At 42.9% G+C, this 15,265-nt stretch overlaps 2 protein-coding genes across 2 annotated transcripts; both read right to left on the bottom strand.

Annotated features, from left to right (window-relative positions):
* Positions 1-816: 816 nt before the first annotated feature.
* On the bottom strand, positions 817-4,042 carry LOC139219963 (major intrinsically disordered Notch2-binding receptor 1-like). The gene is made up of 3 exons (XM_070851986.1): positions 2,039-4,042; positions 1,352-1,570; positions 817-1,011 (listed from the first exon to the last, which is right to left on the bottom strand). The coding sequence occupies exons 1-3, from the start codon at positions 4,040-4,042 to the stop codon at positions 817-819; spliced, it is 2,418 nt and encodes an 805-aa protein (XP_070708087.1).
* A 2,045-nt stretch (positions 4,043-6,087) lies between these two features.
* Positions 6,088-14,041, bottom strand: LOC139215451 (evC complex member EVC). Its single transcript, XM_070846425.1, has 20 exons — positions 13,824-14,041; positions 13,627-13,740; positions 13,301-13,387; positions 12,684-12,907; positions 12,505-12,589; positions 12,313-12,411; positions 12,082-12,210; positions 11,628-11,789; positions 11,313-11,529; positions 10,266-10,414; positions 9,879-9,977; positions 9,577-9,789; positions 9,326-9,435; positions 8,922-9,123; positions 8,558-8,782; positions 8,298-8,433; positions 7,792-7,894; positions 7,550-7,676; positions 7,347-7,440; positions 6,088-7,251 (listed from the first exon to the last, which is right to left on the bottom strand). Exons 1-20 carry the CDS (start codon positions 14,001-14,003, stop codon positions 7,103-7,105), a joined length of 2,904 nt encoding a protein of 967 aa, XP_070702526.1. The 5' UTR covers positions 14,004-14,041; the 3' UTR covers positions 6,088-7,102.
* Between the last annotated feature and the right edge of the window lie 1,224 nt (positions 14,042-15,265).

Raw genomic sequence — 15,265 nt, 5'->3', positions numbered from 1 at the left:
TGACACTTGGTAAACACTCCCAAACACCCCAAACACATTCATAAGTGGATCAAACATTTTACAGTTTGAAAAATGGGAGGGAACTCTATAAAAATATTATTTTTATTGATTTAAGATTGTTTGAGCAGTATGTCTTGTTGCTTAAAGGAAGAATATTGAAAATAAAACCAAATAACAACGCTCCTGTCCACAGAATTGATGAATATGTGTAAACTGTAGATTATGTACTGATAAAACTATTATCTTACATATTAGTGAAATAAGCCCTGTAGTGTCCTCAAGGGAACAGCAAGAAAGAGTCGGGCAGTGCTCAAGGCTGAAGCTGACTCGCGATGCATTTGTAACAGTGAAAATAAAAAAAAAGAAATTGACTCTTTTGCATTGGCTCAGTATTACTAGTTTCAACATATCCTCTCAGAGCTATTATAAAACCTTTATCCTGACTTCCTTTTGCAGCCACCTGAAATGATTAAAAGCAAGCGTCATGACATGATGACAGTAAATGGGAGAACTTGACATGGGAGGTTACTTACAATTTGTGGTAACTGCACATGGGAACGACTCAGTGTGATAAAATAAGCGATGACTTGAATCCTCCTGCCGTTCTTAACTCATAAATAATGGTTCTGCATGCAGAGAAGTGTAAGGAGGTACTGAATGTTAACTGATCACCGATCCAGCTTTAGGGTCCTTGTGTCTCTCGTCTACTGATCTCCATGAGAATGGTGTGTAAGTTCCTGGGTACAGCACAAAGCTGCTGACAATAAATAAATAAAATGACAACAGGCAGCGGTGTGGGGCTTTCTGTGAGGGTCTTCACGACCCCACGGTGCAAATGGGAATGACGATGATGAGAATGATAGCCACTGCAGTGGTAATGAGTGCAATCAGCTTGCAGATCTTGGCCCGGCGGAGGTCAGCCTCCTTACGCCTGAGGAGAGCGTCGTAGCCTGGAGTGTAGATGTCGTCCATCCAGAACTCCATGTTGTTGGGGTTCAGAGACTCCTGGCCCTGAGGAACGGGATGCCAGGATTAAAGATTTTTGAAGCAGATATAAGCTCATGTGGGTGAAATACAACTCCTCAAACTAATCTAAAATGTTTTAAAAAATCAAATATTGTATAAACATTTGTGCTATGCTATCATTAGCTTGTGAGGACTTTTATTTCATAACACAGAGTTGTATTTTACTTGATTTGTCTTGAACCTGCATGATGTATTTATAAAAACAAATACTGTTTTTGTCATTTACGCACTACAACCACTGACTTTATCTAAGACACATGATATGAAAGAGAGTGTAATTTAATGTTATATAGCCTATTCAAAGTCTTAAAATCTTAAATCTTACCTGTAAGTCCAGAGGGGTGATTCGTGCCTCTCTGTCATCTACAGTCCATATGGGTCTTCCCCTCGCTTCAGCCAATCTGGGGTCCACAATCTTCCCAGAGGTCAGCCCACCGGTCAGACTGCTGTCTTTGTGGCGGAACAGGGACGAGTTAAAGACTTGCTCCACCAGGTTGGAGGACTTTTGGGAGAGTAAATTCGTTGTGCTGCCTGATTGATCTGCCTGGAAGGAAAACGGGCCAGACACAGAATTTATATATTCTGTATTTCCAACAATACCCATGGGAACCTTTAGAAATATGTGAAATTCAGGCAAAGTTGGCAATATTAGTTTAACTTAACACCACCACTACATATGCATCTCAATGGACGAGCTATGTTTCTTTGCAGCTCTGGCCAAACAGTGTAAAGGTTTAAACTAATACCCCACAAAGTGTGGTATTAGCTTGTAAAACAACCACATAATTACATGTGTCTACCTAACAGACCACAGGGCCACCTAATGGATTTTGTGGTCGCGCGGCATAGTTATACACATGGTGGAAACATTGTACTTATTGTATTTAATACTTCTGCCTTCAAAATGTACTAGAGATGAATTTATGTAAGAACAGATGCTCATGAAGAATAACCTGTCTCTCATCTTAGTTCTTCATGTATCATGGAAAAGCATAAAACAAAATTACTCTACCTGTCCAGTTTTTCCATGTGAACCTTTGCCGTTTTTCCTTTTCGAGAATGACACTGTCCAGTCTTTTGCAGAGGTAGAGACATTTATTTGTTTGGAATCAGATGCACTTTTCTCTTCAGGCTGGGTTTTGGAGGCACGACGAGACATTGCATCTTTCTTCCCTTCTTTCCCCCCTCTTGAATCGGCCTGACCTTTGCTGCTTTCTGTTTGCTCCCCGGGAGTGTTCCATCGGCTCCAGTCCAGACTACTGGTGCTGGTCCCAGGAAACAGATGCCCAGACGCAGACAGAGGCTGAGGCTCTGATGACTCAGAAGGGGTTATGGGTTGGCTCATAAAGGAAGAGACACCACTGAGAGGCTCCAGCCATCGCCCGCTGGACCCCTGTCCAGCACTACTGATAGGCTGCTGGATCTTTTCATCCAGTCGCTGCAGAGCAGACAGCACCTGGGAGATCTCAGCCTTTACATCGTTCAGTGAGTCCAATTGTCTTTCTATCTGGCTCATACGGAGCAGCAACTTACAAACACTGGCTTTGAGACCATCATCGCTGCTTTCAAGGGAGTGGAAAAGCCTTTGGAGTTGACCTAGGCGGCCACGTCTGGCCTCGGGGGTGTCCTGGTTAACGGCCCCTGATCCGTCACTGGGGTGCAGGACTCCTGTGGAGCCACACATGCTTATGTCATCTAAGAAACGAAAGATGGCACTGATGTCATCCTCACCAAACTCAGGGTCGTCTAATGAGGTCATGAAGGAGAGGCGATCAGCGTGCACCAGGCTGCGGAGGCGCCGGGTGTCCGGTGGGTCTGTCTGGGTTCCCTGAGCCTTGACATCGCTTCCACCTGGCAATCCACTATCGCCACTCTCACCTCCCGAGGACCCCCCCAAATGGCTGATAGCGGGCGTCGATCGTCTTGGAAGTTGCCCAACTTGTGATTCCATCCCCAATCCAACACTGCCCAGGCCTATCCGATCCTCCAGACTGTGACTCTTGTTGCTCCAGATGGGCCTCTGGTTCCTGGGAGGCTGAAGGTGCCGGGGGGACCACTCTGGGATCGATCCGGGTCCAAAGTAAGTTGAGTCCTGTAGGTCATCGAGGCTCTCGTGTTTGGTCCGCTGCTCTGGCGATTGGTGGACCGGTGTTGGTGAAGGGTAAGGATTTGGGATCATTTCAAAGCTGTGATTGTCAAAGCCTTTCTGCCCCTTGTTGGGACTGGGAGACTCACTGCTTATAGTCACCTGGGGTATCAGAGGCAGCTGGTTATGGAAGTCCTTTCTGAAGATGTTTCTTCTTTGGTCGACGGACGATCCCTGTTCAGGTTCAAACACCTCCACGGGCGCAGAATCTCCACTAGACTCACTGTCTGTCTCCAAAGGCAAGTAGATATTCTTCATGACCTCGTTGGGGATTTGACCACTAGGGTACAAAAGTGTGGTGTGAGGCAAGTCGAAAGAGACAGCCCTCGTCCTGACTGGGGGGGAGGACACAAGTGACAGTGGATCAGGGGGAAGACTATTTCGCTTGCGAGCTGAATAATTAGGTCTTGGAAACAGCAAGTGCTGGTCGACAGGCCTGCCACTGGACTCGGAGTAGAAACGTGCTCTCTCCTGACTAGAAATGTTCAGCTGGTGGATTCCTGGCAGACTGGGGCCTGGGGACTGATCAACAGGGAGGACCACCGGGGTTCTTATTGGTTGGCTGTCATCAAGGGCTCCACCCGTCATCTGAATAAGATTGAAGATTGTTACAATGTCAGCAGCGACGCCTATGGGCGATAGCCCCTGGCCTCTGGTGGAAACCCGGTCTCTGAAAAGTGTAGCTGGGAAACAGGGGTCCCGGCTGGCAGCAGCAAACAGCAAACTCCTGAGCTCGATGAGGTGCTCCAAGTCAAAGCGGGTGCTGACCATGCGACAGAGGTCCTGGAAAGTCAGCCATTGGCGCATGTTGGCCAGTTCCTCCAGGATCCCCAGAAGGACCCCAGGGTATTCCTGCTGTAGGTTGGCCATGGCTGCTCACCTGCGAGAAAAAACAAGGCAGTTAACAAAGAAAGGCCACTTCATTTTTATACCACCTCTAAAACAACAAGGTAATTGAAAGCCCACTGCAGAACACATAAAAAGCAACTGAGACAAGATATAAAAGAAACAACATAACTAGACACAAACATGTTTGCAGGTGGAATAGCCAACTTTTTCCAACATTTAATTGTAATGTAAAGTGTAATTATAAAAACAATATCATTAATAATACAGTGCGGGTGTAATATTGTTTATTACATGTTGATCACAATAATAAAGTGAGAACAAAACCCGATGGCAGGTGGAATATCAAACTTTTCCCAACATTTACCCAACATTACATGTCGATAAGAAAAATAAAGTGACAAACCATTGTTGATATTATGTATTACTAATGCATGTTACTATTTGTTTATGAATATATAACATTATTATGCATCATTATCAATAATTATATTATTTAGTAGTAAAAATACACTCACACTGTTCTGTATTAAATGTAGGCTAACTGGGTGTCTGCTCTCCACCAATTTTGTGTATTTTTAACTAAGTTTCACTTAGTTACAATATGAACACTGTTTCAGAGTTTTTACTGTTTCTCAGTCAGCATGTAATTAGTTCAAAATATGACAATCAAAGGAGACTTTTTCAGCTCGGACGGAAAAAGCCCTTTTAGAGGGGAAACTGGAAAGCGACCTTATTTTGAGGCCCTAAAATAGCCGATCATCTGATGTGATGACGCCGTCTCACTGCGCACATCTTTACCTCACCGGACGTTTTTATTCTTCTCATTTCCATTAACAGCTTGAGGACACACTCGGCTCTTTACTGGACAAATGTGGGATGAACCGATGAATGTACTAACATGCACTCAGTGACTTTATTCCAGGCACCTTTGAAAACGAAGACGAGGACAGGGCAGGACATTTTCTTGGGAAAAAAGCGCAACAATGTGTGCCGAGAGTCCCCTGTTGTGTTTGTGTATCAGCTGGAACAATATCAATGACATGTCAGTGTTGCAAATGCAATCTGGGTCGGAAACATCTCTCTTAAGGGTTAGGTTAAGCGGAGGTGATCCGGGGAGAAGCTCCACTTACCTGAATCTACTGAGAGAGAATCACAGTCACGCCTGCGTCCATTAAAAAAAAAAAAAAAAAAAAGACAAATAAAATCCAGTTTTACGCAAACAGCGAGGCCATGTTCCAAATAGATCCGGGACGGCTCATACTGTCACACTCCTTTCATGGGCTTCTCCGTTTGTAGCAGCGACTAGCCCACAGCTCAGGCAGGAGAGGAGAAAATTAGAAATCAGGTCATCTTCCCACAAGTCCCTGCAGTCCCCTAAGGGACCTCAAAATACATCCAAACGGTTTCCCCTCACCACAGATCAGCGACGACACATGCAAAGTCAACAGCACATTTCTAATTGATACACAGGAGGAGAGACACACTCTTGGCAGGACACTCCAATGTGTGTGCATGGGTCAGGTCCAGCAGCATATTTTCTCAGGGTGCCATGGCAGTAATTGGTTATGTGTGCATGTTGAGCATATGAATAAAGGACAGATTAAAAATTTATGTTTGCTAATTGACGCTCCTGAAAGTCCAAACTGACAGTAAACCATAAGGTCTGGGGTAAATTGCCTGCTAGATTGCTGCCTACACACAGGACTGTCTGGCAGACTTCAGCCGCTCGCAGACTGCTCACCATTACTCTGCATTATCATCCATAAAGGGTTGTACTTAAAACCCCATTAGAGCAAGAGAAGGGCCAAGCTTTCATCGCTGAGTAGCAGCACTCTGCTAAAATCAGAACGGACAACTCTAATTCATCTTACAACTCACCGAGCAGCACATCCATCATACCATGTACTCAGGGATCATTGGGAATCAATGCGGTGAATGTGCCGTGCAATGAAAAGCAATGTGGGTGTAGGTATGGGCCTGTAACATGGAAGTACAAAAGTTGAAAAATGCATTCAAAAGTTAATATTCCCTTCATTGCTACATTATTTGATAACACATGACAGAAAATATGGACTCATCAAGGATTAATGGATTGTTTTTGTCATTATTGCGACACTTCAGAAACCGACTTCAAGCACAACACTTCTAGAAACATAAAAAGTAGACTGGACAGTTCATTTACACATATAAATTATTTATGTCTATATAAATTGGGGACGGATTCCTCTTGCTTGAAGGATCACTCCATTATTAAAGCTGGGCATTTTTACTTATTATGGGTTCAAAGCGACTGGTAAGTACAAAACATTTTGGATTTGGTCCTGTAGGTCACCTCAACTGACAGTCGTGAACAGGCTATAATGGCTGTAATGTAATCCTTTGGGACAAGACTGCCAGTCAAAGTATGTCTTACAAAGGCTCAGATTGTTATTTGAAGCACCTGACAACTTTAAATTACACAGATTGTTTCAACAGAAACAGCAATTATATTGCTTTGTTCAGTGTCACCAAACTCCATTGACAAAAACAGTTATTTTACCTCACAGGACATGGAAGCCTCTAGTCTAGTTGCTGTGACTTTGGTGTTAGTTTGGATCTGAATTAACTCTTTAAAACTCAAAAGTCACACAATAACACCAACAAACAAGCCGCTCAAGGCAGCAGTAGACCAGTAACTCTTGTGTTCTGCAAGGAATATAACAGCTCGCTGTTGCTTAGCTGTTTCTGGTTAAACAAAAAGGATCTTACAGGTCTATCTCTGTAGCGATGCTTTCTGTAATCTTGTCAGACACTTAGAATAACAATCTGAGTGTGTCAGTGGCAAAAAAAAAACACTTCTCGTGGATGTACTCTGACTGGCACTGTTGCCCTGAAGGATTGCATTACAGCTATTGTAGCTCGTTTGCAGCCTGTTCATAGATGCTGGCTGATGTGATCTACTTACAATCAGATTTAATAAGTAGGCGTTATCCTGTAATGCAAACAATCCTGACAGTCCTCCCTAACACCAAAACAGGTACCAACAGACAAGTATTATTCTAGTACATTACTTGTATCGGTATGTAAGCATTTGTTAAGATTTCAGCTGTGATGAGATTCTTGTTCTCTTTTCTTCTTGGGTTTTGATTTCACCGCTGGAGTTACAACCGTAGGAGTCAGTGAAGGATTCAAGGCCGGATCTAATGCTGGGTTCAGAGAAAGCAGGTCCAGTATAGCGACACTCTCATTACCTGGTGAAATAGGGCATTGTGAGGAACGGAGACAGAGACAGAGACAGAGGAGTGATGTGTACATATTTTTACTGTCTGAGGCAAAAGGTGTTTACCAGCGTCCTCATCACCGCTGGGTTCTGGATCTGGACTGTGGAGAGAAACCCGGGCCAAGGCTGCGAGCTCGGTTATGAAGCTTTCTTCTGCCTCCTAATGGACACAGCAACACAGTGCTTACAGAAAATAACTATGCAAACATTGTACATCGAGTCATAGCCCTATCACCAGATAGAGAAGTACGGACATGAAACGCACTAACCAGCAGCTGCGCTTTGACCTTTTCCATGATCTGATCCTGGACTACTTTCTTCCGCCTCAGTTCCACACATGTCATTTCCTGTTCCAGATCACACTGCTCCAACATGCTCCTTTTGTGGAGTTCAACCCTGGCACACAAGAGGACAAAGAAACAACCCAATTTATTCTCATTTAATCATAATCTATTTAAGACCGACGAAAAACTGCAGTGCAGAACGGCAGTGTGGTGCGTGGTTGTTGTACCTCTGTTGAAACTCAGCAGAGGTGGGTTTCTTGCCCCAGTTCACCAGCTCCCTCAGCAGGGATCTGTTCAGCTGACTGCTGCTCTCAGGTTTCTCATTGACCTCTGAAGAAAAGGTTCACAATTATAAAATTAACACACAGTAGTCTTTGTAACTTGAAGTGTTTTATAAACTCAGAACTTTATCTACTTTATCTACATGCTGCCTTAACAGAGAATAATAAGGTTGGTCAGTTACAGCTCTTGAAAGATTAATATATATGTATGTTATTCGTCAGCTATGCTCCAAATCAAACATAATCCCAATAATCACTGATCAGTGAATATTTATCTGGTGACTTACTAATAAATGATTGTAAATGTAGCATCCATTTGTGTAACACTTCACATATGTTACAACCATTTTGTCTTGATAAGGAATAAGGGTGCAGCAGTTACAACGTCAGTGTCAGAGTTAATGCAGATGTGGACATGTTGATGTTTGTTGTGACTGTGATTGTCTTCTCACCCTGGTTTATGTTTGATTGATCCAGTTGGAATTTTTTGATGATGTCCTGTAGGTGGGAATAGTAGCTTTGGACCAGCGCAATGAGAGAATCTTTGGTCACATACACGCTCTCTGAGGCAGCCTCCGTCAGGTGGTGCTGATGAGAAAAACAAATGTTACTGTGATGTGCTTAGCAAACATACCTGAAGCAACAGAGAGTTGATTCTAATTCATTAGAGATTAATAACATAATCGTCATAGAGGATTAAACCAAACTCTACCTTCAAGCATTCGTCCTGTTTTGGGGACGTCTGTGACTCAGTGGCTTGGTTCTCCATCATCTGCTGGATGGCGTGGCTGAGGGTGTTGCCTAACGCCACCTGTGCGTGGCTCTGAAGGATCTCCGTCCCCGTTTCCAGCTCAGACAGGAATTCCTGCTGGAAGCTGTGGCCCACCAGCTGACTCTCTGGACCCAGATGCCTCTCTGCTAGGCTAGCGCTGCTATTCTGCGATTCACGAGGGACGACAACCAAGTTAAACCTGTTGTGAACTGGAGATGCACTGTGTTTTGCAGAAGTTTGTTTATTTGGTTTTGTTTTGAGGTGCTTAAATGAATGTATTAATAAAAGAATATATTTTTCTCACCTTGAGTGTTGAATTGACACAGGACTGGCTTTTACTGGGGTCTTCCATTAGCACAGCTCTAAAATCACTCTGAGAGAGTGCCTTCAGCTTGGACAGCCTCATCTCCTTCAGCATGTGCAGACAGAAGTGCCTGACCACAAAGTACCTCTGCACCGCTACCAACAGGTGCTCATGTTTCCTCTCTATCAACCTCCCCACTTGGCTGAGAAGAAGATTATATTGCATTATTTCCAAGTAACTAATAAAAATTGATTTAGACACTGTGGAAGTGGATGTGGCCACATAGAGGAAAGCTGTATTGTAAATCTGCTGTTAGTGCAGATGTATTTTTTGTTTACATCAGCCTTTCTCTCACTCTCTCAATACGCCATAAATATTTTCTGACGGAGATCTTCCGGTCTCACCTGTTGAGTGCGTAGCTCTGTCTGGCCACCATGGCTTGGAGGATCTTCATTTGTTGCTCACTGAGATGTTTGAGACAGGCCTGCACCAGAGCCATCTCCTCACTCCACACCTACAGAAAAACAAGCTTAGTTAGAAACAATGGAAAGCACTTAGTACAATTTAACTGAATGGATTTACATTTAAGAGAAGTGAAACGGTGTTGAAGAATGACGGTGGGATACTCATTGATGATCCACCAAATGTTGTCTACCTGTCCGTCTTTGCCCAGCTGAGCCCTCATGTCCTCCAGCTGCAGCTTGGCAGTGTGCTCAGCCTGCTGCAGCTGAACAACCAGCTCCTGCTCCAGGTCCACCCACAGCTTCTCACAGCGCTCAGCGGAGAGCTTTGACTGGGAAGGCACAGAGGTGAGAAAGACGTCCTTGGCGAGCTCGCCGAGCCTCTTTGACCAGGAGGTACGGAGTTTCTAAAGATACAAAAACACGCATAAAAATAACAGAAATACACTCTCCTGAGTATGCTCACAAATACAATTTATAGTATTCGTTCTTATACCTTCCAGTGGTCACAGAGGGTTTCAGCCGTCCTGGTGTCCTGCTGCTGCTCCAGGTCAGAAATCTGCTGTCTGTGTTTCATCAGCAGCTCCTGGTACACCTGGATGAAAAGTTACAGCTCAGATTTAGATAAAAGTGGATGTATCTTAGGCTTTTCTCCTTTGTCTTTTATTCTATCTATATCTATAATCACAAACAGCAAATCTAAGAGCACAGAAGAGACTTAACAACCAACAAAGACGAGTATGAAACAGGAAAGTCTTATAACTGCGTTGTCATACCTCCACATTAATTAACTGCAGGATTCTACAAGCTGTTGCTTGGCCTATTTATTATGCAACACTAATTCCTGATCTACGAATTGCGGTAAGAGCCTTGGTGTTCTGACCTTGGTGAGCTGCTGTAGGTCAGCATGAGTCTGTCTCAGTTCCAGGGCATGGCTCTTCTCTTTGGTCTGGCTCCTCAAAAGCTTCTTCCGCTTGGACTCCATTCTGCTGCACTTGTCGTTCATCAGCTCCTTTGTCTTTCTCGTGCACTCTGCAACATGATTCACCAACATTTGGATGAGCTGGACTAGTTGAACATTTCTGAAATGACTTCAGTTGGTAGAGACAGCTGGATCTAAATGTACAATAACATGGATTGTTTTTGTAATAAGTAGTATGTGAGCAAAGACATATTGAGAATTAACTATACAACTATTACTACATCAATCTGTGTTTTTAAAGCCTTCGAGGAGTTATGATGTGATGTTGAATTGCAATTTACTTTTTCAGTGTACTCACTTTCTGCCTGCCTCTAGATCAACATCCTATATACCTTCCAACATTTTGCAAAATAATAACAGTGATAAAGTAACATAGTTCAAAAGATTTTTCACCACAGCTGAAAAGTAAAAAAAAAAAAAACAGAAGATGAAGTGCTTGCCTAACTAATGCAAACACTGTTAATATAAACATACTTAAATATACTATACCTTCTATTACACAGCAGATCAGCAGAAACAATCTGTGTCAAGTGTGAAGATTGTGCATGAGAGTCTGGGATGCTGTAATAGGTATGGTATTCTGTGCTGTCCTGAAAGAACCTGACCTTGTTTAAGGAGCTAAAGAAAATTCCCAGAAAATGGTCTATTTTGAGAGAGTACGTCATTTCAGTTTGAAAAGTAGGCTAGACATTGTCCACAGCTACCTGCCACCAGAAACTAGTCGTGTAAAATGTGAGAAGATTACACACACATTTGGTCACCATTTGAAAAACTGTTACTACACTTGTTTTTTTTCATTTTTCACTTTTGCAGTCACCCTCCTTAACCCACAAAATGCTTGCTACATACTATAAAACAATCTTTTTTGCATTGTCTTTGGACCTGATAGTGTCTTGCAGTGAATTTCCTTAGCTGAAAACAAAACCACTTTCACTGTGCGGGTCTTACCCTCAGTGCACTGTTGAAGGCCTTCGCTCAGAGTGGCCTGAACCTCTGAAAGTATCTTTTCCATGTGGCTGAAGGTCAAGACGTCGTCGCTCGTCAGCTGCTCCAATGTTGATGCTATCAAGCCCTGCCTCAGAGACACTTCCCGCTTAAGTAAAGCAGGTTGGGACTGAAGAAGCCCCGTCAGCTCCTCCCACCACAACAACCTCTGCTGAATCCTCTAAGAGAAACAGAAACAGACATGTTCAAGGTTTTCTTTATGTTTATCCAGTTACTCACATAATGACACAAAGGAACCATTAGCTAGTACTGCTTCACCTTTAGATCAGCTACTTGTATGTTCATCATGTTGTTCTCTACTAACAGCAGAGCCTGGATGAGAGAGAGAATCACATCCTGGGCTTCATCAGGAGACAACACACTGGTCTTCTTCAGCAGATGCTGGGACAAGTCCTCCACCTGTTTGCTGAAACGTCTGGACTGTGAAGAGACATGGATATTATTTTTCTCTTCAGAACTGTCAGTGTAAATAAAGGTGGTCAGACAGAGTTATCAATCAATCTTTATTTATATAGCGCCAATTCATAACAGTGTTATCTCAAGACGCTTTACATGAAGAGCAGTTAAGACCAAACTCTTTAATTAAGAGAGAGACCCAACGACTCAGGAATTCAAAATTAAAGGATTCAAGAATCCCCACATGAGTTATATCATTAGTATTAATATAACTGTTAAATAATGTGCTTTCCAGGGTTTTCTATTCAGGTTTTACCACTTGCAGGCCACGCTCAAGAAGATCTTTCTGAGCTCTCTCTATTTCCTCCAAAGTGCAGGAAGCATCATCATTTTCCTTGCTGGCGGTGTGGCCTGTCGGTAACTGTTTCTTCAGCTCATTCAGTTCCTGAAATAACAAATGACAAAAACAAAAATAACAATTTTTTTCACAACAAAGAGCATAAGATGAGCACAGAAAAAATTGTAAATAAAATACACTTTGCTCTACCTTTTCTTGCATTTGAAGAATATTCTTGGAGAACTCAGCATCATTTTTGTCTTTTGGAAAACGACAGGTGAATATTACTTTCACCATTTGAAGAAAAATCTATAGCAGGGGAAAAGTAACACAGGAGAATAAAACAACTTTCTGATCTTTGACACATTTTATTAAATATACTTAAAAAAGACAAAAACTCACCAGATATTTTTCCTCTTGTAGCTGGGAACAATGTTGTTGTATATCTTGCAGGGCCAAACAGTAGAGGCTGATCCTTCCCTCAAAACTGCAGAGATAACAAGAGTATTATCTCTTCGAGAAAACTTCTAAGATTAAGGTGTATGGTTAGGGCTTAACGTTTACAGACTACTGGTTCCTACCCTGGTTGTATCAGTGTGTGAGGGTAGTGAGAGACCCTGGTGAAGCTCTGGTTCTGCAGGCTCTTGGGGACCAGCGAGGAGGAGATAAACTGACTGCTGTCGTCGTTGTCCTGCTCTTGACTCAGAGACTCTCCGTCCGTGGAGGAGCATGAATCCTCGTTAGGCATTGCTGGCAACTTGGAGTGCTCATGTAGAGATGGGTTGGACGCCCCGTCTGCTAAAGGCTGACAGATGCAGCAAAAGGTTTCAGGCCAATTTCTATGAAGTAACTGAAGTATCATCATTAACCAATACATCATATTATTCCTTACCGATGCTCACTCAAATATGAATTGTTTTGCAAAAGGTTAGTGTTTTCTGTTATGCTACCACTTCTGTTAAACAGCATTGTGAATTCTGTCAAACTTCTTCTCTAGTTTAATACCTTTTAGTCAGTTCAAAGTCAAACTATACATTAGATAATTACATCTGCTGCGCAAAAACATAGAAAGACCTTATGAAATCAGTGACTGGTCAAAACATTTAAGCTGATATTTCAGTAGCTTAGTAAGGAGTCTATTACCTTGTGTAGTTGTATTGCGATTAATTTAAATGTTTTATATTCACGATAGGCTTACTCTGTATTTTTGGTTGATCGGATAAACCACCTTTGCCCTGGAAGCAAATGCAGCCACATCATTGCTGATGGGTGGCTGCTTCTTCTCCTGGACAATGAGTACACAGATTTAACAGGTTAGTTAAGGAGGAGAGTTAATCAGTAAACATCAAAAACAGGTGACCCTGAATGAAGCATGAATAACATCCTGTGCAATTCTCAAACATCATTAGTTTCCAAGTATTTGACATCATTTTACCAGTATAGGTTTCATGTAACCATGACAAACACCTGTGTAAAGCTACATCTAGTGTGAGAAAGTGTCTTGGATGTTAAAGAGGATGATACTTTATCATTAGTGGTGCCACTTTGAGCCTCCTTCCTGCAGTTGCTGACACAGTCACTTTGGTTGTTGTCTAGTTCCCCATCGTCAGGTTCAAGCAGCCTCCTTGCATTGTAACCCTAAAGGGCTCACACATGAATACACATCCAGGAAAAACGAAATATAATGTAAGGTGATGGGAGTGAGGTTGCTGTTTGCTTACTTGTCTCGTCAACAACAAAGGCTTCAGGCAGAAGACGTACAGCAGAGCAGCAGCTAATATCCCTGACAGCCCTCCACACACTGTAGACACAGTCAGCAGCCCTGTGTAAATGTGCAGCGACTCGACGAAACTGACCAAGACATCAGTGCTGCACCCCGCTATCAGCTCCTGCTCTGCCATTTCTGGTCAAACTGTGGAGAAACTAGCGTTCAGAAGGATAACATGATGTCGGCGACATCCTGCTAGCTAACTTTAACAAAAACTTAAGTACTCGAGGAAAGCACTTAGCTGCTAGCTGGAGATTTAAAGCATTTTTACGCTAAAGATTAAACGTTTACAAACATTTGTAGCGTACGATTTGAAACAACATCTTCTGGCAAAACTTTTTTTCTTAATTCCAAAAATGGGTGGACGCAGATTTAGGAGGAGGACCAAGCTGTGTCAAGACGAGTAGAGCTATATAGAATGAGACCGGAAAACAGGTGAATCTGCCTTCAAAATTAAAGCATGACACTGTTCAGTGGTAGAAAGTAGCGGATTAACAACGTTGATGCCAACACAGGCGACATGTATTAATAACAAAAACGTATTCCTTTTGTTTGTTAGCATCTTTATGTAGTTTTGAAGTCAAATCACCACACGGGCTCCCCTATGTTGTTTTAATTTGAAAGCCACGACCGGAAACACATTCATGCACTTGTTATTTAAACCTTGTTTCTCGTTCTTCCAAACTTTTGGAAATGTTTTCTGAAAGTTGAGCAGCAGCAGCGGTGATTATGGAGCCTGTGCTCGCGTATAAATCTTTGAAACGGCAAATATAGGTCCTCTGGAAACACTATCTCATACGTAAGATGTTCTTGTTCGCCAGAAACGCTGCTACAGTTGAAGTTTGTCAGGAAAAAGCAGTGGAAATGTCTCCGTTGTCTTTTAGCAGGAGCAACATCCAGAAACAATGCAGCCCGTTAGCTAGCGGCTCTCCTCGGTGAGAGAGGCACATCGACGTACGAATGCGTCAGGTGTTAAACTTTATCGTGAACACGGTCACGATATGGTCGTTTATCTTGAATGTGCAGGTGTCGTGCTTGTTTCCACCTCCTTTACATCGCCGTTGGTGTCACAATGTAACCCGGCGAGAGACTCGTGTGTCGGAGGACGGAGCTGGACGGCAGCCTTGTAATGACGGTTCATGTCAGGATGCATCATGGCACACAACACTACCGCCTCCTCCTTTGTCGGAGAAACACGAGGTGAGTGGCATAATGGTACAGATAAATAGCACCGGCACTTTTCAATGTCCAGTACCCAGAACTGGTGTAACTGTCCTTTAATCTCTGCATGTTCTTCAACCTTACTGTATTGTATGTAGTCAGGCCTGTAACAGGGATGTCTTTGCATTGAACTGGTGTAACTGTCCTTTAATCTCTGCATGTTCTTCAACCTTA

Source organism: Pempheris klunzingeri, chromosome 2 (assembly GCF_042242105.1).
Source record: "Pempheris klunzingeri isolate RE-2024b chromosome 2, fPemKlu1.hap1, whole genome shotgun sequence".
Lineage (NCBI taxonomy): Eukaryota > Metazoa > Chordata > Actinopteri > Acropomatiformes > Pempheridae > Pempheris > Pempheris klunzingeri.
This window is presented reverse-complemented; position numbering and strand designations above follow the sequence as displayed.